Genomic DNA, 25,735 nt, shown 5'->3' with positions numbered 1-25,735 from the left:
TCCGAAATATTAAGGAATGGGAGAAGTTTGCTAATAACTTTAGAGGGAATCTACAATTGAAAATATCTACAGCCTATGACGCAAATTGAATAGCCATGTCCGGTATATGGATATCTGCTTTAGTTGACTAGATTTTAATCGGTCAAGCTGAAGAGATGGTGTCCGTTAATGTTTGTGCAAAAAGGCCAATTAATGTCCTTTGCGTTTTGCAACTGCGAGGTCCATGGCAGGCGCCCCACAGAAATGTTTCATTTTGTGAGTGAGATGTCCACACTGTCCCCTCTGTGACGCGTTCACCCCCCAGTTTCAGAGCTATTCTAAATGCACATAGGGCCGTGACTGTAGTTAACAAACTAGTAGAAAACTGTTAGCTTTAAAAAGTTAGGCCTATTACACAATATAAATTGTGCTGGCGACCCAAATAAAATCTCCCGGGTGGGTCGCGACCCAGTCTTTGGGAACCAATGCTGTACACCTACCAAATTTGATGTGTCTATCTAAAACTATATGTCAAGTACAAGTGACAGTGACATAAAGGGGCGCTATGGAGTTCCTGGGGCACACCCGGAGCCAAGCCTTTATACCTGTGTATTCATTGTGCCAATTAATGTGTGTGCCAAATTTCATGAGTTTTCGCCAATGGGAAGCACCTCTTTTGGCATCACAATTCATCATATGGTAGTGCGCACAAAATCCCAAATACCTCGCTTCCTGTTGGGCGTGGCTAATGCATTGTACATATAAAAGTTGTTCATTTTGGGGAGATACTCACACCTACCAAATTTGGTGTGTGTAGCGGGGTACATATGCCAACCACGGGATCAGTCACCTAAGGGGGCACTAGCGAGACCCTGGGCCATGCCCGGGGCCAAGCTCTTGTACCTAACTGCTTTGTGTGACACCTGATGTGTGTGACAAATTTCAAGACTTTTCGACCATGTTAACCACCTGTGACTGATCAGGGACAGAAGTAATCCACTGGATATACAGATCGGTTTAAAAAAAAAATAATATCATGGAAAAGTTACATTTTCCCCCTAATATTTCAAAGGTGAATATTCCATATATTCATATTCATGAGATATAAAGTGAAATATTTCAAGCTGTTTTTTTGTTTTAATCTTGATGATTACGGCTTACAACTCATGAAAAGCAAAAATCAGTATTCCAAAATATTAGAATAAAGAGGTTATAATACAGAAATGTTGACCTTTCAAAAAGAAATTAACTAATGTGACTAATCAATATATAGACTCGATACTTGGTCGAGCTGATTTTGCACAAATTACTGCATCAATGGGGCATGGTATGGAGGCAATCAGCCTGTGGCACTGCTGAGGTGTTCTGGAAGTCCAGGTTGCTTTGTTAGCAGCCTTAAAGGAATATGCCGACTTTTTGGGACTTTAGCTCATTCACCATCCTCCCCAGAGTTTTAGAAGTCGATACATACCCTTCTCATCTCCGTGCATGATGTTATTCGGTATGACACACCCACCGCTAACCTAGCTTAGCACAAGTGCCTCGAGGTGGCCGGCTTCATTAGCCTACAGCTCCCAATAGTGACAGAAGAATTTAGCTATTTACATGCTGTGATTTGTATAGTTACAATGTGTACAGATAACACTGTGAAATGAGACACAGTCCTTTTGTAAGCCTATACATACTTGGTATGTTCACATTCTGGTGAAACACAGCTACTTTGGCGAAGTGATTTGCAGGCAGCACCTGAAAAGCTCCGGTGTTACTACTCCAAACCCCAAAGAGCATTGATTTCCCTGAATGAAAACATAGTCCCAAGTATGGATATACCTACAAAATGGCTGTTTCATTTGTGAATGTGAATACATTGTGCATGATTATTTGTAGTCTTTGCCATTAGATAATTGCAATGATTCATACTGTAAATGTGATCAAACTACAATTTTCTCAGTTTTAGACCTGCGCAGGTCTAGCATTTTAGATATGTGCTACAAAGTCAATATTACTTTAAGAATTGCCCCACAATAATTTCAATAAAGTTATAATGATAGTCTATAGGACATATACAATATTAGGCTACTTCTGTTTAAATACAATAACCATTTTAAAAAAAAAAAAAAACATGCTATCAGAATACTGTAGCCCTAGTAGATTAGGAACAAGACTTGTGTCAGGCTTGGTGCCACGATGTGCTGGGTTAAGATAGGGCCCATATAATGTTGATTGAGAATATTATGTACCTACAATGCCAATCTGTAACAGAAAAAATAAGGGTTTGATGAATGGATTAATTATGGTTGTGGGGTCAAAGATTACATTTGAATGGGGTCATGCACAGAAATGGATATGCAGTGTTTCGGCTCCTACACACAGTTGCGTGCGTTGCAGTGCTGGAGACGCATCCAGTTCACTTTACATGGGGTTACGTCATCCGTTGCCGAACTGAATTGTGGGTTCGTTGCGTCGCGTTGCTCCCGTCGCTAGCGTGGAGTAGTTCAGCTGTTGCTGCACCGACGGACGGCACCGGCCAATCAAGCCAATCGAGGGACGGCACCAGCCAATCAAATTACGGTTATACTTCAAGTCATTTGCATAGCTACCGTCGGGAACACCCACTGGCATGCGTTGACGGAACGCAACTGTGTGTAATAGCCGTTTGCATATCTCTGAAGCAGTTTGAAGGATCTTCATCAAACTAGTTTCTCTTTAATGGTCAAGGCCAAAATGTAGCCTTATACTTGGTTTACTCAAAGTCCTTTTAGGCAAGTCCCTCCACTCGGCGGCCATATTGCAGTGCATTTTGGGCACTTATCGGGCATCTATTTTGGGCTGAACTGCGTGTGCGCAAGGCTTCATAACACCAACCTCGCTCCAGCTGCGAGATCACAACACATGATTGGCACAATGTATTCACAACATACTACATGATTGGCACAATGTATTCATATGTCAACTTTTGGTGGCGGAAGGGGCGGAATATGTGTAGACGACTGCCATCTTTGTGTTACGAACTAACATCATACATTTCAATGGGAGATTCTTTGAGTGCTGTGTCTCCTCATTAGAAACTCTCTGATTTACCTACAGTATATACAATACAAAACTAGTGTGCATGGTACAGTATATAGGAAGGTGGGACATGTTTGAACTCGGGTCTAGAGGGTGTAGGCTTTAAGACAATCTAGGCTGTTTAATTAGTTTTGCCTTAACCCTTCAGCAGGGGAGTTTTGCACATTCTTACTGAAGATTATGTTCAACAATGGAAGATTCTAAAATTCCATGTTCAATTCATTGAACCCAGATATTCTGACTAAACCAAGATATTCTTTAGAACGTTCAATTCCCACATCCCTGTACATAACAGGACTGTTTGTTAACTCGCATACAGAGGGTGTAGGCTTTCAAAGAATATAGTGTAGGTGGTTGAATGACCTTTTCTCTTAATGAGGATAAAATGTAGATAGCAAGTGCATAACAAACGAACCATTTTTATTTTAGATTAATTCTTTTTTTGTGTTGTATTTTGGGCCCGAAATTACCATCACCTTGACCACTGCAATATGAACTTGACCCTCAACCTCTTCATTCACCTCAGAAACGGACTCAGCATCCCAGAAGACCTATGATTTGATATCAAAACCATCAGAATTGACCCATTATGTGCGGAGATATGCTACTTTTATTTTTCATCCGACTCTTTTGGCAGCCATTTTGGAAATATGCCAACAAAAAAAAAAATCCAACTGCCTTAACATTAAATTATCATGTATAACTTATTTTTTTAAGGGGTTCAGCAGGATCTCCTCCTGACTAAAAGGCAAAAACGATGTGTTGTTATCACGGGTATCTTTGGCTGACAGGTTCAAAACTGCACAAAATGTGAAGTGTAGGATCATTATAACATCTTCTTAATGCATGCCAAGTGGGAATAATAAAGAAAACTTAAGCAAGCATACTAATTATGTATTAGTGTCCTAATTTGATGTAATTTTCCACCAGTTCTCGGTAGACTGAGAAATTCTTTAAATTGATGTGTTGATCTTCATAAAATGATGTAGAAAATATTAAATATAAACAAATTGAATGCCTTTAAAATAGCAAGCATATATTTTCACTGATGTACCCATGAGAGCAGTAAAACAGAAGTGCCATTGTCATTTGTGTCCCAAATGAGAAGATTGTTGAAGATTATGACATCATGTTTCAACAGCTTCTGCATATGAAGAGCAATAAATACCTGACCGTGAATAAGCGCTTACCTGCATTGCTTGAGAAGAACGCAATGCGGGTAACACTGGATGGCACTGGCAACGAGGGTTCTTGGCTCTTTGTACAGCCGTTCTGGAAGCTTAGGGCCAATGGAGACAATGTAAGCCCTCTGTGTAATTTCTGACTGACTGAAACAAACAAAAAACACAAACACATACTGTACCTGCCTCTTGCTAATGTGTTTTGCCTTCTAGGGGTCATTAGCAATAAATAAGCATGCTCATCATTTACTGTCATTAGGTTGTTCTGAAATAAATAAGCATGCTCATCATTTACTGTTTTAGGTAGTGGTAGGGGATAAGGTTGTTCTGAATCCAGTAAATAACCATGCTCATCATTTACTGTTTCAGGTAGTGGTAGGGGATAAGGTTGTTCTGAATCCAGTAAATGCAGGGCAGCCTCTACATGCAAGCAGTTATGAGCTGTCTGACCACCCAGGGTGCAAAGAGGTAATCAAGTGGCTGTATGTTTTCATCCAAGTAAACAAAACATAACATTTCTGTCACATTTCAGCAGTTGGGAGATAGTGATGTTCACATAGCCTTACAGAAATTAGTATAAAAAGACTTACTTACCGCTCTCTTGAAAGATCAGTTTGACTTATTTTAAAGAGTTTTATCAAGACAAATTTGCTTAACACACTGGCAGCCAGATTTGCTTGTTGTAATGATGATGTCTTAAAATAAGTCAGACTCTTAGGCAGGGATCACACTGGCCAGCAGCAGCGGTAAGCGTAGCGCAATGCTCAGACCATAATAAGTTCTAGCTCGTCCCTAAGTAAAACAAACAGTTTGTCTAACCTGACAATTGAATACGCTCGCACTGCGCTTTGAAAGTTGAACCAAGTTCAACACTCGGCCTGTTCCTCTGCCGAACCATAGAGAACAATAGGAAACCTGCAGCTTGCCTCTGGTCAGTGTGATCCCCGTCTTATTAATTTAAGTCAAATGATGTTACGAGAAAGTGGTAGGTAAGTTTTTTTGATCTTGATAAAACATTAATAACACTTGGTTAGATTTTATTAGATAAGCAGTGCAGTGCAGGACTGCTTCTGTTCAGCCATATTCTTAATATACCTGGTGTGTGACTTAAGGTAGGGAGCAGGGAAGTGTTCATTGATTAATCAATGAAGGTGTGCTTCACATTTTTCCCTTGCAGGTTAACTCGGTAAATAGCAACACTAGCTGGAAGATCAACCTCTTTATGATGTTTAGTGACCACAGAGATGACGTCTTAAAAGGAGTATGTTCATACTTTTTCCTGCCACACTATAATATATTTTCTTTCATATTTTCTGAACCAGAAGTTGGTGTTTTGTTTTTGGCAGGGAAATGATGGATTTAAATGAATTGTCCATTTAAAATGTGCATTTCTGGTAGGGCGATGTTGTCCGTCTTTTCCATGCTGAACAAGAGAAGTTCTTGACATGTGATGAGTATAAATCTAAACTCCATGTGTTCCTGCGTACAACACTGCGTCAGTCTGCTACCTCTGCTACTAGCTCCAATGCGCTGTGGGAGGTGGAGGTGAGTATTAGTACTTGATTAGGACTTTCTCTCCATGCTAGCCAAGGCACTATGACAAAGCCAATCTTAATGATTTTCTAGGTGGTGCACCACGATCCCTGCAGAGGAGGTGCAGGACACTGGAACAGCCTGTACCGCTTCAAGCACCTTGCTACTGGGCACTACTTGGCAGCAGAGGTAGAGTCCATTGTTATAGCTAGACATTCTCCTTCACAATGCCCATGTTTTTGTACAAAATGAGAATGAGGCTGTAGTTAACCACTGGATTGTTATGAGTTGTCAATATAGAATTTCAGTTCATCCACACAGAACATTTCACATGGGACTTGTCATGGTCAAGAATTCAGAGCAGATCATGATTTCACTTTAGCTTTTCCCTTCTTTAAAATGAAGAAAGAAATAGTAGTATATAGGAAGTATATTTGAAGCTTCATGAACATAGGAAAACACACAAAACAGGTCGATAATAGCTGTGATAATGTAGAGAATTTTGTCTCTTTCTCATAGGAAAATCCTGGTTATAAAGGAGATAGTGCTGACATCCAAACAATTGTGAGTATTTACCTGGGTATTACATTCTGAATATGTTTTTTCTAATGCAAACATAAGCAGCTTCTACTATCTGTTACTTCATGAACAGTAATGTGGACATGCTGACACATTCTTCAGGGCTAGGTCACCATGGGCTAGCCTGAATTGCTCACCTGTATCTCGGCTTTTTAGTCTGGAACACTCAATGTATCAAAGTTTCCCTCAGCCATTAGGATGGGGAATCAGTAATGGGGTCGTTACTCAAAAAAGTAATGTATTACACATTACTCGCTACTGTTAAAAAGGTTAAATAGGTTTTTATTCTTTACTCTCTGTGGAAAGTAACTCTTTAAATGAATGATGTTGTGTGTAATGACAATTAGATAGCATAATCTAGCCTATTAGGTGTATATAAACCCAACCTTAACATTGGCAGAGTAGCCTAGTCTACAGATACATTTAACAAGTTTAATACAATTATTTTTAGGCCTACTCAAGACGCTGTACAAAAATGCGGTATTGAAACATTTCTTACAGATAATGGTCATTACTTCGTAATTTTGCAAATTCAAATTGCTTTATGGAGTGCTGCTGCCCATCTCGCGCACCCTCCCTCACAATACTGAACACAGTACTGACATGCTCAACTTGCATACATTTGAATTGCTTTCAGTGAAGTGTGCTAGTGAGTTGCACACCCTCTGTCGTTAATACTGCAGTTCACACTGAAACCAGTCCTAGCTTGTAGGCTATAACACCCTGAAATGTTTTTTGGAGGTAATTTGTGGTATGATTGACTTCAGCCTAGTAATTGCAATAGTTGTGTGCTATTCCCTGTTCTCCCGCCCCAGTATGGAGACCTGAGGTCCAGAGATGAACCTACAGTACCACCCCCACCTTCTCAGCAGCTAGCACACATGCTTTCACAGAGTATAGGGAGCCCAATCCCCACATGGTGACATATCATTGACTTGTAAATTGTTGATATGCAAATGAGCGATAGAAAACTGGTTTGCCGCAAATGAAAGCTAACAAATACAAATAATATTTTAAACAAATTCATTTGATTCGTCTATGTACAGAATATCATAAGAACAGTGTGAATAGCTAAAACACAAAGCATTGTGGTAGTGACTTGGGGTCATGGTGTAGTGACTTGGGGGAACAACACAGTGCAGTAGTAGAGGCTAAACTAGAAACACATTTTGCTTACACTAGTGTACATGTAGTTGTGCTGGATGTTCTGTTCTGTTCTGTACGGTCAGTTCTTTCTTACTGCTCCGTTGTCGAAACTCAAAGTCGAAAGCATGACAGAGGAAGACGAGGGCACCATTAGTAGGCTTCCTCAGATGTTAGTCTAAAGCCTACATTCAGAATCAGCAGTGCAAAAATGCATTAAAACCTGTCAAACAAGAACTATACAAAATAAAATAAATAGGCATAAGTTCCCAGGCTATGTCCTAAAGACACCTGAACGTATCAATAGGCTAAAACCATCAGACGGTACCTGTTCATCTAGCATATGGAAGCCATGGAACCTAATACAGCCTAACAGTCCAGTTCACTATGTTCAGAAAAATGTGTTCGTTCAAATTTTTGGGGATTAGTAAAACTATAGATTTTTGGAAACCTAACAACATGACAAATTAAACTTGATTCAATCATTACTGTAGTCATTCTGGATCTGGAAAATAGTGTACTTTTACACTAAAAACGGCATAAGCTAATTTAGTTTTTTTCTTGCCTTAAACAATATTTATTGCAGAAAAGTCATTGTACCTGAAAGTGACGTGATTTGCATTATGGTCATAAGCATTGTATTGTATTGTGTACAACACATTAGAAGATTTTATCTTTGCTCTTCTTCTTTATCAAAAGTACTGAGTTGAAGAAAACTGTTTATCCTTAGGTGGACAGCACCAGGAACAACAAGTGGAGCCTGGGCGAGCGCATAAAATACAAACTTGTGGCAGTGTCCCATGGTAGTGACATCGCTTCATTATTTGAACTGGACCCCACCACCCTTCAGAAGACAGATTCATTTGTTCCACGGTACACCATCATTATCACTATGCATCTTACAAGAAACATAAAGTTTAATAATATTGGTTCATACGGGAGGCGGAGTGCAGTGTTGGGGTCATTACTCAAAAAAAGTAATGTATTACACATTACTCGCTGGTATAAAAAATTGTAATCCCTTCCATTGTTTCATTATTCTCTCTATGGAAAGTAACTCATTACTGTGTTGAACTGTTTCTATGGACACTGTTATTGACACCGTCCCCTTCATGAGTTTTTTTTATGTATTATTTAATTAATGATGTTGTGTGATTAGATAGCATAGTTCTAGTCTATTAGGTGCCTACTCCAGACACTGTACCAGGTTGTGGTATTAAAGCATTTCTTACAGATGATCATTGCTTGTTTTTACCGGGATACTAAGATGTAGCTGTAAGACTGTCTGTAAACGTTACAGCCCAAGAGGCTCTTTTAGAGAGCCACGGACCTGATTTCATTTAGAATCCATCGAAAGACTCCAGTATGACATGGAGACACATGTAAACATTCATATCTAGCTTTGTTGCATGCAAGGACAAGGACACTGGGCCATGTCATGTAAGGAACATGGTAGCCTACTGCAAAAAAACGGAAACACGGCCTACATTGCAGAACCACTTCAACTATATTAATTATTAATTTATGGACATTTATATTATATTATTAATTTATGGTGAATAAATGTTACACTACTGTGCACAGTCCCATATGCTTTTCTGACGTGATGATGCTAGCCCGTTATCAGCGGTTAGCTAACTATGCTATAACATTACTTATCTAAGTCTCCTCCAAGTGACAATCATATTATACACAATGCTGGCAATGCTGAGAACAATTAGCATCCTTGTTTATCTTACTTACATTGAGTTGACTGTGTGGCTTAATCCACAGATGTGGTGAAGCACTGTTTAGTTATGGTTTGCTAAGGAGTAACCCTTTGCTTTAAATAGTGGAGAGCTGGGATATGAGAACATTGTGTCAAAGCGTTACAGAATCTTCACATTTTATCGCGGAGTGATTTTATTATTAGCTGTGCAAAGTCTGAGTTGAAATGTCCAGGGATATTCCAACTCATGGAACGTCTCTCGGCCAATCAGAAACAAATAAATAGTTCCATAGAACCCAATTGTTGTATAAATGATACTCCAAACTCAGTGAACTGGGCATCAATCCCTCCCTCTGTAACTGGATTCTGGACTTCCAAACCAACAGACCTCAGTCTGTTAGGTTAGATAACCGCACCTCCTCAACCATCACCCTGAACACCAGTGTACCACAGGGTGTGCTGAGCCCTCTCCTCTACTCCCTCTTCACCTACGACTGCACACCTATACATGGCTCTAACACCATTGTCAAGTTTGCAGATGACACTACGGTGATTGGGCTCATCAGCAACAACAATGAGACGGCCTACAGGGAGGAGGTCCAGCACCTAACATCGTGGTGCACTGATAACAACCTGGCTCTCAACACCAAGAAGACCAAAGAGCTCATTGTGGACTTCAGGAAGTCTAAAGCTAGCACACACACACCCATTCTCATCAACAGGACTGAAGTGGAGCGTGTCACTAGCGTCTCTTCTTTCTGAGGTCCATCTGTCTCCTTAGATCCTGGTAAACGTCTACCGCTGCAACATCGAGAGCATCCTCACCAACTGTCACAGTTTGGTATGGCAACTGCTCTGCCCACGACCGGAAAGCACTGCAGAGGGTGGTGAAAACTGCCCAACGCATCACCGGTTTCTCACTCCCCTCCATCAAGGCCACCCAGGGCAAGTGATGCTTGCGTAAGGCGTGCATCATCAAAGACTGTTCTCACCCCAACTCTAGCTCTGCATCCCGGTGACATCCAACAAACTATCCCCCATCACCCCCTGCCCCGCCCCCGCCTGATGCCTCCTTGCCTGTGCCTGTTGAGGTGTCCACAACCAACTGCACTACCCTATCCCACCCATAGTGTCTATTTATTTACAAATGTACATACTGTAATTACACTTATACTGTACATAGCCATTCTACTGCTTTTCATCCTGCACATACCGTACACTTAATATTAATACTATTGTAATGTTACTGTTTCTGCACTACAATGGTACTGGAACCACACTGCACATCTGTCTATATGGTTCAGGGGTGTCAAACATAAGGCCCGGGGGCCAGGGGGCCAGATCAGCCCCCAAGATGTTTTAGGTATATAAGGGAAAATTAGAAAGCAAAGATATTCACATCCAGCTGTTTTCAACAATTTGTAATTTGTCTATCAACATTCATTACATTATCTGTCTATCAACATCTATTAAACCATGTCAACCTAGCAACCACCATAGCAGCAAACATGATTGCCTTAGCAACCAGCATTGCACCACCATAGATATATACATAGATGCCACATTGTCCATTGAGTTCTATTAGAAGGAATATGTCAACGCAGCCGCCATATTGGTAGGGGCAACACAAGCACATAAATGAATGGAGACTAATGATGAGCTGAAGGAGTTTTGGGCTACAATGTCCTCAAACTTATCAATATTTCAATATTCCGATGGGCATAAATTATATTTCATACTTAAAATGTAGCTAAACTACATGAAGAAAACAAAAAATAACACTAACACCCAAACTCATTACAATATGTTTTCGGATTTATTTTTAAATATTTGACATATACCAGTTTCATAAAAAAAAAAATATGACTTTAGGCCGTTTTGATGGTTTAAAATAGGAGAGTCAAAAGAGTCATGGAGAGTCATGAATAAAAGAGTCATGGCACCGTTAAATTTTGCCACTTCATATGTTACCATTTCACTACAGCAAGCTTTTTCACAACCAACATTCAAATGACCCCATTTGACAACATTAATAGGAGACAGATGATACGGATATCGTTTGACAAATGGAAACCTTTGTCTTATATGACTCCAGAAAATGACATGTTTAACAATTCAATTGGGCAAAGAATTAGTTCATTCACTCACGTTACGTAGCCTATGCTACGGCAGCAATAAATGTAAAAATCCTAAACACTTACAGAAAATCGCCCTTAGATCATAGAGGAGAAGTGTTTTTTGATTGAGAGACTTTTGATTATTTGATACGGAAAGGAAGTTCAATATATTTGGGTGTTACTACATTAGAATTTCAGCCCAAGTTTGGAGACCATGTAGAAATGTGCTGCATTTTCCTGGATTACTCAGGAGTGACTTATTATACAGAGGAATGGCTTATATTCTTATATTTGGTAAGATTTGCTGTTTATTTTGATGTATGGTTTGCCATGCGTTGAGTGAAGAGTTTGTGATATATTCCACTAAGAGTAATGGGTGTGCAGACCTGTGTGCAGAATGTAAATATGTTTCAATTTAATGTAAATTCAATGTTATTTTCTTGTGAACCGTTTAGCCCTATCTCAGCAACTTTCCGCTAATATCCTTGGAAAACTTATTTCATGTGATATGCGTGTGATAGCTGTGTGATGAGTACTACAGTATGTGAGCAATTCAACACAGAAGAATGGGTGAATTTGGACACAATTAGCCTCTGTCAGCCTCATAGGGTTAACCACAGCCTCATAGGGTTAACCACTATTTAAAGTTGCTTACATTTTCAAAAATATTAGAGCATGCCATCATTAGTGTCAGAAATCCCCAGAGGTTTAGAAAGTTATAATTAAACTAGTCCTTCTTACAATTGTGTTTACAGAAACTCATATGTGAGGTTTCGCCATCTATGTACAAATACATGGATACAAAGCACCAATGCACCCATAGACATCGACGAGGAGAGACCCATTCGGCTGATGGTGTGTTTTTGAAAAGACCTTCTTTTCCTTAAGGTGATACCTTAGTAACTGTGTAGTTTTATGTGTATAGTTTATGTATTCTTTTTCTGACAACAGCTCGGAACTTGCCCTACAAAAGAAGATAAAGAGGCCTTTGCTATCGTGTCTGTGCCAGTGATGGAGATCCGGGACTTGGACTTTGCCAATGATGCTAGTGTCATGTTAAGCACCATGGTGGATCACTTCAGTGCGGGTTTTATCAGTCAGAATGACAGGAGGTACATCTATGTGGCTGTCAATCACATATATGTGAAATGTGGAAGCTTCTAGGGTGATTGCATTTAGATCCAATGCTTTTTACTTTATTTCTCAGTAATGTGGATACTGTATTTGGGATCTTACAGATTTGCCATTAAACTTCTGGAAGACTTGGTGTTCTTTGTGGTGGACCAAGCAAATAATGGCCAACCTGTGCTTGAAGTGGTGATGTCAAAACCAAATCGGGAACGACAGAAGCTCATGAGGGAACAAAACATACTTAAACAGGTATTCTACTCATGTCAGGAGATTAAGTGTGTTTTAACCGGTCATTAAAATAGTAACTGTATTTATTTAAGTATAATATACACTCATTAGTATTATTATTAAAATTAATAATTGATAGGGACAGATACAGTATACATAGACACACTGAAAACAGCATCTGATGCAAAGATATGCAAGCAGATTCCTTCAAATGCGCCAGTGACCATCAAAATACCGATGCGCTGTTTGAAGTCACGCTGCTTGCTGTTAAAGGAAATGACAGTTGTCACTCTCATTGGTTTAAAGGATGTTACGCCCAAAATACACCCATGACTGATCAAGAAACATAAGAACTGCCTTTTAGCGACAGGCGCCCGACGTTTGATAACAAAACCACCCCCAATGTGGACTGGACAAACCCCTAAATTTGGAATTTTGGAATAGAACATTAAACTGTGCTCATAGACAGTGGTTAACAGAATGGTTTTCCTGAGATCATACAATGATTTTCTCTACAGAAAAAGGTCTGGTTTTAAGGTCTGGTTTTTGCAGTGCCATCTTAGGTCCAAAAGTGTAACCCTTATCAGGGTCTGTGTAACCCTTATCAGTTGAATTTTCTGTTGAAAATGAAAAATTGGAAAATTGGATTCAATGTTATAAAATCGTGTTTATTTTTTTTTTTTTTGGTTGTCAAATAGATGCATAGTTAGGATTTTGGAATTTGATTTTTTATTCATGTAACATTGGATACAGAAATGGATATTTGAAAAATCGGAAACAATGTCTCTATTTGTGCCTGAGAGGGGCAGGGCCGGATAGGCTGGCGAAGGCCGAGTTCTAGAGGGCTGCATTGGGATTGAGATCGCAAATCTTGCGGGAGTGGGCAGTTTGAACTTTGCTGCAGGTGGGTACGGGTGGCTTAAAAAAACACAGCGGGATCGGGATGTAGCCTAGCGACAGGATGGAGATGCAGTCAGTAAATGACCAGTGTGTCAAAAGACATGCAGACCAGGGAAATGAAGCAAACAACCGCATGAATAGCCTATACAATGATGTTTATTCTCCTGCGGGACGGGAGAAAACACAAAATCAATGCATCTCTATTACTGTGTGGGCATACATTCTAAGAGATTTGCGAGCAGGAGTTGACATACACATTACAGAAGCAGGTGGGAGTATAACACACACGTTGCGGGTGTGACGAGTACATGGTGTCCTCGTCAGCTTGGCCTGCTCGTCTCCACCTCTAATTGATTAATTGTTTGGACACCTGGTGTCCAGGGTGTCTTTAAAAGGCACCCTGATGCATTGTGGGTTAGAGAGTGGGCGTAGGGTTATTGGTGGCAGCAGCAAACCTGAGTCTTGGTTTTGTTAGGTTTTGGTATTTCTTTTCTTTAATTTATTTAGCACCACTACATTTACTCAGTGCATCCATACATTTGCCTACACCACTGACTTTACTGACATATTCAGGGTTTTTCTAATTATTTGGGTTTGTTATGTGAAACGCTCTAAATAAATGATTGTTAATCTTCTCTGTGGTGTGGCGTGTGCCCTTGTTTTTGTCTCGTCCTTGAGCCGGGACGTTACACGGGTGCGGGCGGTAATGGGCAGAAATTTGGCGGCAAGGGTTGGGAGCAGGATGAAGAAAACAGTCCCGCACAGGGCTCTACCGAGTCCCTCCTCCTTCCCCTTCTCATGAGAGACCCCAGCACAGACGCCTGCAAAGTAGGGCTATATAGGGTAGCCTACCCACTCCCCATACAGTGATATATGATTGACTTGATGAGCGATAGAAAACTGATTAGCGCAATTCAAAGCTAAAAAAAGCTCTTTTTGCGAACACTGCCCCAATTTAGGATGTTGTAAAATAGCAAAGTTGTTGGATGTTTACATAGGTTAAACTATGCATGTTTAGCTTAAACTGTATCCTGTGTTTATTTTGTACCCTATGCCATTCATCCGGACCATGAGGGAGGAATTAAACATTATGTCGTTAACCTTTTTTCCCCAATTGGAATCACTATTTCTCTAATAGGCTAGCCTACTTTAATGGAGGAACACTAATGATAAGAAAATAAACCACATCCAACATGAATTAAATTAAATAGAAATTTCAATTAAAAAGAAATATACGAACTAGGGCTGCAGCTATCGATTCTTTTTGTAATCGATTAATCTAGCACTTTATCGATTAATCGGATCATTTTGTTTTGCATTTTTAAACAACCAAAACAAATAATACATAACGAAAATGATGTGGCTGTAAAATGATCAACCAATTGGCACAGAGGTATTTATTCTAACTCCAACATTTGGCTCCAAAACTAAGCCCATTTATTGCAATTTATCCATTTAGTGTTAAGTGCCAGTGCCAACAATTGAATAATGTTCAAAATGCTCTCTGTAAAATTGCAGCCTCATGTGCATGACTGAGCTGGGCGAACAAAGCTGTCCATGTTGTGAAGTGCTTGGAGGGAGAAGAAGAGGGAAATCAATTTATTTTATTAATATGCACAACAAGTTTCATGCTGTAATCTAGACCTGACATCAAAGTAAATATGTATGTATATATTTCTACACCTGCAGCATTTACCATTAGGCTACTAACAAATAATTTTACCATTAGGCTACTAAAAAATAATTTCTGGGGTGAGCCTATTTGCTATGGTAACCTAGCAACCTGTGTGTGTGTGTGTGTGTGTGTGTGCACACGTGCGGTGCGTGAAGGAAGATGAGGGTGCATGCATGTGTGTATATGTGAAGGGGTTCTTTTTTAGGCATACTGTACTCTCTTGCAGTTGAACGTGAATAAGTTTACTACTTAAAAACATCAAAGCTAAACATTATATCACAACATCGCTACAAATACAGTACGTGATTAAAATCAGCCAACATCAATGTAGGCTATAGGCTATGTAGATAGATAGATAGGCTAGATAGATTGATAGATACTTTATTGACGCTTGGTGAAACAGCATGGACTGGATGTTTTCGGTTCAGATGCTTGTTCTTTTCCTTTTTGAGTATGTAATGATCCCAAAACTTTACTTGAAAACTTTAGACATTCTCTGGCATTTATGGACATCTTGACTCCACCATCGCGCCAACTAAATTCAGAATGTATCACGATTCACGCGCTAGTGGTTTGCTTCCTGAACAACGGTCCTTGTGGAACAATCAGATCCCTGCGCGTATAGTGCGCGTCATAGGAATTTAACGAGGCTTCGAGGCAGAGTTTTTGCCTCAAGTAATTTTTGTAATCGAGTTATTCGAGTAACTCGATGAATCGTTTCAGCCCTAATACAAACAATGTCTAACTTACAGTATTAGGCCTAGGCTATAGCTCATCCTGAGCATCAACTGTTTCTTGATAGCTGCAGTAACGTTAGGATACCTGAATCCTGAATCGGCTAATATTCCGAACACAGGCAGGCAAGCCAAGACCATTGCCTTTCCCCAGTCTCTTGCCTTCTGGATCCTCCTGAAATATGTATCCAGGACCCCCCTGTCCATGTGTGGCGCAAAGGTATGGTGCTCTACATACTGCCATCTCCTCAGCCGATTTCACGAGAGGATTGATACCACCAGTCTGCTCCAGCTTGAGCCGTCCCGAGCTCTTCCTACTAACTGACAGGCAGGTCTTGCTGCAGGCCTCCTGTTCCTCAATCAACTGTTCATCGCTATATTGCGCCTTGTACAGGTAGTCACAAGCATCGGATTTGCACACCAGATCTTCAGAATCCCCATTTGCCATATCAGTTTCAAAATTACCATCCGCCATCCTGATTACTTATCAGCTTTCTCCGTAGAGCAAGAGCCTAGCCTCTTAGCTTAAAAGAAAGAAGGCGGACACTTTTTCTAAATTCTGGGAGTGAGGTCACACCCCCATAGCCATTATGGGCGGGTTGAGAACATGCAGAACTAGAGAGGTAGTCTCCAGCCTCTGCCCAAAAAATCCTCTGATGACGCAAAATGCCGTCATCAGATATCTCTCGTCTCAGGGGGTCATGAAGGAGGGAAGCACAGTCATTCGAAAATACTACTGGGTTTCTACTGATACAAAGTTTAATGCAAATCGGTGAAGTGTCCCTTAAAAATACAACAATGTACGACTGTACGAATTCAGCGATAGGCTATGAACTATAGGAATTTGTTCAATTGTCTGCACATGTGTTCAAATATTTTTGTAGACTATACTATTAGATGCTCCGGTGGCATAGTAGGCCTAGGCTATATGATCTGAGCAGTGTTGAGCTTGATAAATCCCGCTTTTCCCTCGCATAGCAAGTGGTCATTTGCTCTGGCCATGCATATCTCCCTACTGTCGAACTTTCTACAGTCAGACAACTCTAAGGTAGACTAGCTTGTTTAGCTTTTTAATTTTATGCGCCACAGTAATAGCCTGACGACCCAGACCCACATCAAGATGTAGGGTCTGGGAACTCACCATTGGCAGTGCTCAATCCGATGGGCGAGATAAACGGCTGCTTTTCAGATCCCTCTGCACGCAATAGGATAGCGCTACAACTCACAAGTCCCATGCGTTTTCCCACCAGCGGAGATAGTTGGCTAGTTAATCAAATGTTTACAAATTTTGCTGTTCGCCTGTAGCAGCATCTATCTTCTTTGTTTTCAAGTAGCAGGGAATTCATACAGAACCGTCACAACTCTGCCGAGCCCGCCCACCGACTCTATACAAGATGTGATTGGCCTGGTTGAAGTTAAATTTTTCCAGCTCGCAAGCCAACGGAGAGTTGCTGCAAATTACATTTGCTGCCGCTAGGGTGCATCTAGATTTCCAGGCTACCACAGTAAATCACCATGGCTATCATGTTCTGTATTCACATAATTACATAATTTCTGTCCAATCAAATGTGCATTTACAGGAGAAACCATAGCCAAACCCGAACAGACTCCCCAAACAGTGTTTTTTGTACATGGCTAAGTAAAGCAAGCGTGGTGAAGGGTTTGACTCCGCCAACGACAGTCAATTTAGCTTTAATTTAAGTCGAGTGCTCAGACCATGCCTCAGATAGAAACAACATTAATTCCGATTTTTCAATTATCCATTTTTCTATCCACAAATTCAAAATTGGGACACAACTCCAAAATCCTAAATATGCATTTGTTTGCAAAAAAACACAATTTTAGAAAATTGAATCCAATTTTTCCATATGATAAGAATTACACGAACCCAAAAAACCACAGGGTCATTCCACGTCAATTCAACCAGGGCCCACGCACTTAGGTCTCAAAAAATTCTGAAAAAAATACCAGGTGTACCTATGTTACCCAGGAGACACACTGTAAATGTGTCTCATGTAAGATTAATACATTTTTATAAGATACAGCCAGTTTTACAGGGGGAGGGGCGTGTCAATTTTGTTCTGCCTTTTTGTTGTCAAAGTTCACAAGCCCACAGCACAAGAAGTAAACCATGTAGGAGGCTCAAATTTTGCATGCTGGTACATAAATAGGAATAGTATGTAGCAAAATTGTCACGTTTGGTCTGGATGATCCTGCATGGTCATAGCTGTCCCTCAAATTTGATAAAAATTGTATTGGAGTTTTTGGCTGTTTAGGCCTTCAGAAGACATATTTGTACTCAACATAGGCTCTTGATTTATTTTCCTTACTGAGATAAGTAGAAACACTCTCACAAAAAACAATACACAGAAAATAAATTCCTTCAGGGTCTGATCAGTTCTGATCAAGTCTGAAAAATCATTTTGGTTCTCATTTTCAGAGCACCCAAACACCTTGTGGGAATATGCAAAGATTTTTAACTTTATTCTCCTTGATCCCTTTTTTAAAAAAAAACACCAATTTGACTTGTCTTATGCAAATCTTTCTTTTTTATTTTCCACCCTGAATATGGGCAAAATGCACCATTGAGATCAATAGGCGAGTTCGACTTCGGCTGAGTCTGACTTGGTCTGGCTTACTACGTAAACGTGATCTTCAGAGGCTAGCCGGGAGGAGCTACAACAGAGGGCAGCTCATCCCAGACAGGCAGGCTACAGGCTACAGAAAATAACAGAATATCCAAAGTTTTCAGTAGGCTAGCCTACCATTGTTGCAGAAATCACGTATAAGAAGGTATCCCTTTGATTTCTGTTTATTTTCACATATTCCAACATAAGGAAGCAGCATGAGCCTCCCGTCATAATCATCATGAGGACATTCCTCCCAAATGGCCCTATCACGTCTTTGAACTGACGTCATGAGGGCGTGTTTCAGCTCGTGCAGCTTGTGGAAGGCAACTGCAAGATCTGTCTGCAAGCTAAGACTCCCGCGATATTTTAAGGCCATGTGACATGGTGTCACGGTGGTAAGTCCCTCCCCGGCTGACAGAAGTCGGACAGAATTTCTAACCAGTAAGCATTGCGTCCATCCCAGTATGCATTGTGTTCAACCCAGCACGCATCACATCAAGTCAGATCTGCACAGATCTGCCGCAAGTCGAACTCGCCTATTATTACTGTCACGAATCGTCCAGGACCTTCCAGATCCTGAGCCGGGTTTTCCTGTACCTACCTGGCTGGCGCCACTTTTAAGGTGCTCCATTCCCAGGTGGTCAACTCCATGCCATGTTTTGCTGCTGACCTACTGCATCTCCTGTCTCCCTGGTCTGCTGCTCAGCACACCTGTGTCTGATTACTTAATCAGGCACAGTATTTAAGCTGGGCTTTTGGAATCCTACAGTGCGGAGTTATCGTGCTATGTCATCTGGATGTTACTGCTGCACTGCTGCTCTTTCCCGGTGGAATTACGTTTTGACCTTTTTGGACTGAACTTGGTTACTGAACTTTGGACTGATCTCTGACCACGATTTTGGATTACTGTTTTTGGATTGTTTGCCCTGGACCTTGTGTGTTGTGCTCACTCTTGGACTTTCAATTGTGCTCTGCCATTGCCTGCTGTTTACTTGAAGCAGTTCATGTTTTCCACTGAACATTAAATCACAGTTTAACCGTTACCATTTTTGCTTCTGTCCTACTTCGGGGTCCAACCAGTACCTCTGGCCTACTGGCCGTAACAATTACATTATGTAACATCCATAACGTCACATCCATAACTCACCATTAAAGGTTTTAAAAGTAAGAAAGTTCATCACACTTTACATTGATATAAATCAGCTTTGCACAGAAACTTGACATTGTCGTATCAACATCGTTTGTGTAGAATAAACTTTTCCTATAAAGCGTTATGGATGTGACATGGCCATGGAACTTGCTGACTTATAAACAAGAGCCTTACAAATTTAAGGAGCTGTGCTCTTAAGGCAAGCTGAACATACACCATTCCCCTGTCAATCTGGAATTTGTCAAATGATAACAATTTGTTGGGACCTTGAGTCCATTAATCTACTTTTTAAATATGTATAATGTTGCCATGTGAAAAATGTTGTCTCTGTATAGTTGCACACCATATTTATGATGTTAAAACAAATGTAATTTTCCATCAAATTCAATCAGATCAGTTACAAACAATAAAATATAGACCTAAATGAACATTTTAACAACAGTTCTATTTGTTTGTGCACACCTTTTTTTCCATGGTAAGGATGACCTTTGCATAGAATTGCCCTACTGTAGATGATGAAATGATGATGCTGGGAATGCTGGGACACAACTGGGATTATTGTGAAATGTTCCTCCTTTTGGTTAGGTTACGGTGACGCTAGGTTACGGGGACTCTGGCGAGACACGCCGCTCCGTCTGGCATCATGTTTTGTTTGTTTTTATGTAATGTTCGTAATTTTATGTAATGTCATGTTTATTTTTTGTATTGATTTGTCTAGTTAAATGTTTTCTCTCTTTATTTTCGTTATGTTTTTATAGTTTTCGTGTTATTCTCTTAGTCCTTTTTACTGCTTTCAAGTCGGCTGATGTTGTTAACGTTTGTCCATTGGGAGCTTGCTATGGCTAACGTTCGCTTTTGTTCTGGGCCTCTGACATTCCCATCCATCTGTGAGCCGGGGCTGCACTTCACTGTCTGGTCGAGGGAATTTCTCGAGACAGCAGCTGGAGCTACTCTGTGAAGGATCTGCCGAGGCCGCCGAGCTGTTTCTGACCTGTGAGCTGCCATGCCAACAGCCTGGAGTCTGGATTGAGCAGACTAACGTTGAAGAACTCTTTACGGACCAACAAACTGTCGCTGTAAAAAGTCCACCGAGTTGCTGATCTACAAGATCGCCCAAGACTTCGGACTGTTATGCTTCCAGTGATATCCAGACTAACAAGGCCTAACGTTAACGTTATCTCCAGACTGCCAGTGAGTGTAACTTTGTGGGCGTTGCATCGGTTATGGAGACACAGCTGTGCGCAGTTTCACGTGAGTCATCATTGCCCTTGGACATTTTCAGCCAGTTGGAAATTGGACTAATTTTTATTTTAATTTTTTATTGATTTTATTTATTAATTTGTTTGTTGTCTGTCTTGTATGTCTTGGTGTCACGGGTACGCTGACGACTACTCCGCTCCGTCCGGCATTTTTTGCGTTTGTTATTTCTTAAATGTAGTTCTATGTCTTGGTGTCACAGGTACGCTGGCGACTACGCCGCTCCGTCCGCTCCGTCTTTGTTAGTCTATGTGTCAATGACAATGTCTTATATGTGAGGCGCTTTGGGTTGCACTCTGTGCATGTTAAATGCGCTATACAAATAAAACTGACTTGACTTGACTTTTGTTGTCTTTATTATTACTCAACTTTTCTGGCCTTTTGTTGCCTCCGTCCCAACTTTTTTGAGATGTGTTGCTGGCATCAGATTCCAAATGTGCTTATATTTTCCATGACATAGTCCAATTTGTCATTTTCAGCATTTGATGTGTTTTCTATATCCTTTTTGTAGCTATATATGGGTTTTACGAGATTTGCAGATGATTACATTCTGTTTATAACATCCCAACTTTTTTGGAATTGGGGTTGTATCAATATATCAATCAATATATTTCAAATATATTTTACCAAACATTATTATGACCGCCGCTAGCGAAGCGGTCATATAGGGATTGTCAAAGTTTTGTTTGGTCACCGGGGGCCATAATCATTTTTAAATTAAATGATTGTTATTCAGTGTTTAGTCAAATCTCATGGCCACAGATAAGATGAAAATAAAATGCATGCATGCAACAAGTGATCACATGATGAAAGCATGTGTGTGTGTGGTACTTTGCAATGTTCACATGAAATAAAACAGATCAGGCCATGCTAACACTGCATAGATTGTAGGCCACCTAATAATGACTATAGAATGTCAGTGTAGAACGCTAGTGACGCAGCCCAAAAAACTCACCCAGTGGAGTACGTTGGTTTAAATAAAACCTACGTTCTTAAGGGTTAAGGGCCCACATCAACTTAGCCCATAATCACTCATTTGCTCACTCACTGATTTGCACCCCCCCGGTAAAAAATGAAAATGCAATATAATTTTGCTTTAATCGCCCCTCTCTTCAGTTAAGATGTATGATTGTGTATGATTAACCTGACATTCTCTGGGGGTATGCCAAGTTTCGTAGAATTTCATCCATGGGGGGGTCTAAAAAAATGTTATGTGTACATTTAGTGACTGTACACTCATTGGCCTGTAGATGGTGGTGCACACACATACGCACACACACACAGGCACGCACATACTATCGGTATATCGGCAATTAGAACGGCTGATACATAATTACAAATTCAGTAGGATTAAAGGAAAACCAAATATTCATCATCATTTGGCAGCATTTCCAGTATTGGCGTTACGTAGTCGTTTGTCCACCAGATGGCACATCATTGCAGTGAGACGTTATTTTGTTGGAAGTTAACCCTTAGAACCCGATTGACGCAAAGTGCGTCAAAAAACACACCCTTTCTTCTCTTTTACATTGCTCCGGAACTGTTCATCGTAGCTAGTGTTAATTTCGTCAGACGAGACGAGAGGAAATATGTTCGTCAACAACCTTTTTTTTCATGACTAAGACGAGACGATGACGAGACGGCAGTAATGTCCTGAAACACTGACTAAGAATATCTTAAGATGCATTATTGTTGACGAAAAAAGACTAGACTAAAATGTTTTGCATGAAATAAAAACTAAGATAAAATCTCTCTTCATTTTCGTCTACAAAATGAGAAGACAGAATATCTAGCTGTTACGTTTTCAAAATATTCGAATGAGTTCATACACAGCTTTCCTGTAGGCTAGTCACGTGCTGTTGCTGCAACCCTGTGGCTGCAAACACGAAACTACATGGAACAAGAACACTGGAGATTTCTGCCAGAGTTAGCAAGCTAACTACCTAAGCTTTATGCCACAATGCTACATACCCAGAAGTTGAAGCTTCTCTCATACAAATTAACATCCCCAGAAATTAACTAGTTAGACTGATGATGCAAAGTTTGCTAGCAAGTAAGCTAATATGGAAAGTTAAGCTAGCAAGTTAGCTATGGCTAAGACGGAGAGTCTGTTTGGGGAATGTGTTGTGTTTAAGCATATCGCCATCTAGCGGCGGAGTAAAACATTAATACTTTGGCCTATGACAGTGTTTCTCAAACCTTTTCAGTTTCAGGACCACTTAACTAACCCTATCTAAAAAAAAAAAAAAAGATTAGACCTACTTCAACAGTAGCCTATAATTAGTCTACACAATAGGCCTACTGAACCACCTTGCTTATTGTCTTTGTACTTTGCTTATTGTGTGGATTCATACTGTATGATTTAAACTGGCATATCTTAGTTGCAGAACTGTTTTTACATACAAGTTGGTTCAATATTGCAAACAACTCATCTATATTATATTTTACCACGTCTGCTTTCATGGACTACTTGGGATACCTTGCGGACCACCAGTGATCCCCGGACCACACTTTGAGAAACACTGGTCTACGAATATGACAGTGGTCCAGTCAAATCTTTTACTGTCTATGGTCAAATCCCAGCCGAGCTATAACTGTAGCTCGACTTACCTGTGCATGTAAACATACTGACTGACAAAAAATCAGAATGAGTAATTATAACAGACGAGTAGCCCTGTGGACACACAATATTGTTGGAAAATTGAGATGTGTGAAACACTATTTGACTCAAATGGTAATCAGAAATAATTTGTTATTAAAAAAAGACTAACATGTGTTGACTAAAACTGACTAAGACTAAGATACTTTTAGTTTTCTTTTGACTAAAACTAGACTAAAATGACGAGACTTTTAGTCAACTAAAACTTGACTAACAAAAATGATATTTGAACGACTAAATATGACAAAGACTAAAAAGGACATTTCGTCACAAGACTAAGACTAAGACTAAATTAAAAATAGGTGACAAAATTAACACTAATCGCAGCGAGATGAAATCGTTATTGCATGACAGAGCAGAAGTGGGGCTTTCCAAAGAGACTACACACTTGTCTGTACAATGAAGTACGACATTTAAAATAAATGAAATTAAATGAAATTGTATCATATTTACAGTCTATACTTCTCTGCGTTCACCTGCGCACCCATTACTCTTGTTTGAATTACTCGCGAACCCGTGATCGCATAGATATGGCACGCATATCAGATGGAAGAGGGGACACAGGGCTATCCATTGGTACCATGTTTATCGATCCTTCTGGCTTATAAAAACAGACAAAGTGACTGCAAAATAATAACGTCATGTACACAAACCAACGCTGCACACCCATTACTCTCGTTTGAAGTACTCGCGGACCCGTGATCGGATAGATATGCCATGCATGTCAGATGAAAGAGGAGACTCAGAGCTATCATTTGATACATCCTTCATGGTTATAAAACAGACGAAGTTACAGCAAAATAATAACTTTATATAGCTGGTCTCACCCCACATTTTTGTCTGTTCTTGTGGCAAAGCATGTTTATAATCCAACGCTATCGTGTGTTACTCTATGGCAAAGCATGTTTATAATCCGGTTTTGAGATCCTAGAAAATTCCTGCATGGCATCCAATTCAAGGCTCACATTGCATCCCAATTTGTTCAACAAAAAAACACCTTTTTTGCATTTACTTTGTTCATGGCAATGCAGTAAAAAGTTGAGAATCATTATGAGTACATACACCATAGGCACGCAGGCTAACATGCAACCTCGGGTCAAGTCAGGTCAGATCAGTTCGTGTCACAGATATGGAGCGCAGAAAGGTCATTTTTCATCACTAAATAAAAAATGGCATTTATTTCCGTAAATCACACACCACATATTTCTGTAAATTGCTCAGCCCCAGAGTATCCCTCCAACATGGCAATTATATTGCCCGATTCAGGAGAGTCTGCCCTACACACACATGAAATGCATGTAGAGCTATGAGCTTGCTGTGGTGAGATACGTGTCGATATATAAGAATTTTTATAATACGCTTTTTATATTTTAATTCAGATCTGTATAGCCTAGACTCTGCTGAAAAAAAACAATATATAATATGTGTGTGTGGCACTTACAATGACCAGAATAAATCCTTATGAATAAAGGTAGTGAAAATGCCCTAAAAACAGCTTAGGGTTCTAAAGGTTAATCTAAAGTGGGTTGGAAAGACGCTTCAGGACAACACTGTAGTTTATCGCAGAGAACGTCTAATAAGGGTAGGATGATTTTCACATGAAATGTAAGTCCCATTTCTTCTTGAAGCCGAAATAAATCTGAGAATGTTTATCGGACATGCTTGGTTTTAACTGCAGGTACGTTAATCTTATCCAAGTTGTATACCTACGACCTTGGTAAAATAATGTAAGGCCTACCGTTAGCATTGGTTGAGTGATGGAGGCCAATTTGATTATTGACCGTGGCCCACTGGTTAGCACTCTGGACTTGTAACCGGAGGGTTGCCGGTTCGAGCCCCGATAAGTGGGCCTCGGCTGAAGTGCCCTTGAGCAAGGCACCTAACCCCTCACTGCTCCCCGAGCGCCGCCATTGTAGCAGACAGCTCACTGCGCTGGGATTAGTGTGTGCTTCACCTCACTGTGTGTTCACTGTGTGCTGTTTGTGTTTCACTAATTCACGATTGGGTTAAATGCAGACCAAATTTCCCTCACGGGATCAAAAAAGTATATATACTTATACTT

General features: G+C 40.2%; 1 protein-coding gene across 1 annotated transcript in view; it reads left to right on the top strand.

Moving 5' to 3' along the window:
* Positions 1–25,735, top strand: part of itpr3 (inositol 1,4,5-trisphosphate receptor, type 3) — a 199,040-nt gene that overhangs the window by 39,665 nt on the left and 133,640 nt on the right. The window contains exons 5-14 of the mRNA XM_048240949.1: positions 4,190–4,348; positions 4,599–4,697; positions 5,407–5,490; positions 5,628–5,774; positions 5,856–5,951; positions 6,282–6,326; positions 8,215–8,357; positions 12,065–12,164; positions 12,261–12,421; positions 12,548–12,689. Coding sequence (XP_048096906.1) covers positions 4,190–4,348; positions 4,599–4,697; positions 5,407–5,490; positions 5,628–5,774; positions 5,856–5,951; positions 6,282–6,326; positions 8,215–8,357; positions 12,065–12,164; positions 12,261–12,421; positions 12,548–12,689 — 1,176 coding nt within the window. The remainder of the gene's footprint in view (positions 1–4,189; positions 4,349–4,598; positions 4,698–5,406; positions 5,491–5,627; positions 5,775–5,855; positions 5,952–6,281; positions 6,327–8,214; positions 8,358–12,064; positions 12,165–12,260; positions 12,422–12,547; positions 12,690–25,735) is intronic.

The sequence above is a fragment of the Alosa alosa genome, chromosome 4 (assembly GCF_017589495.1).
Source record: "Alosa alosa isolate M-15738 ecotype Scorff River chromosome 4, AALO_Geno_1.1, whole genome shotgun sequence".
NCBI classification, from domain to species: Eukaryota; Metazoa; Chordata; class Actinopteri; order Clupeiformes; family Clupeidae; genus Alosa; species Alosa alosa.
This window is presented reverse-complemented; position numbering and strand designations above follow the sequence as displayed.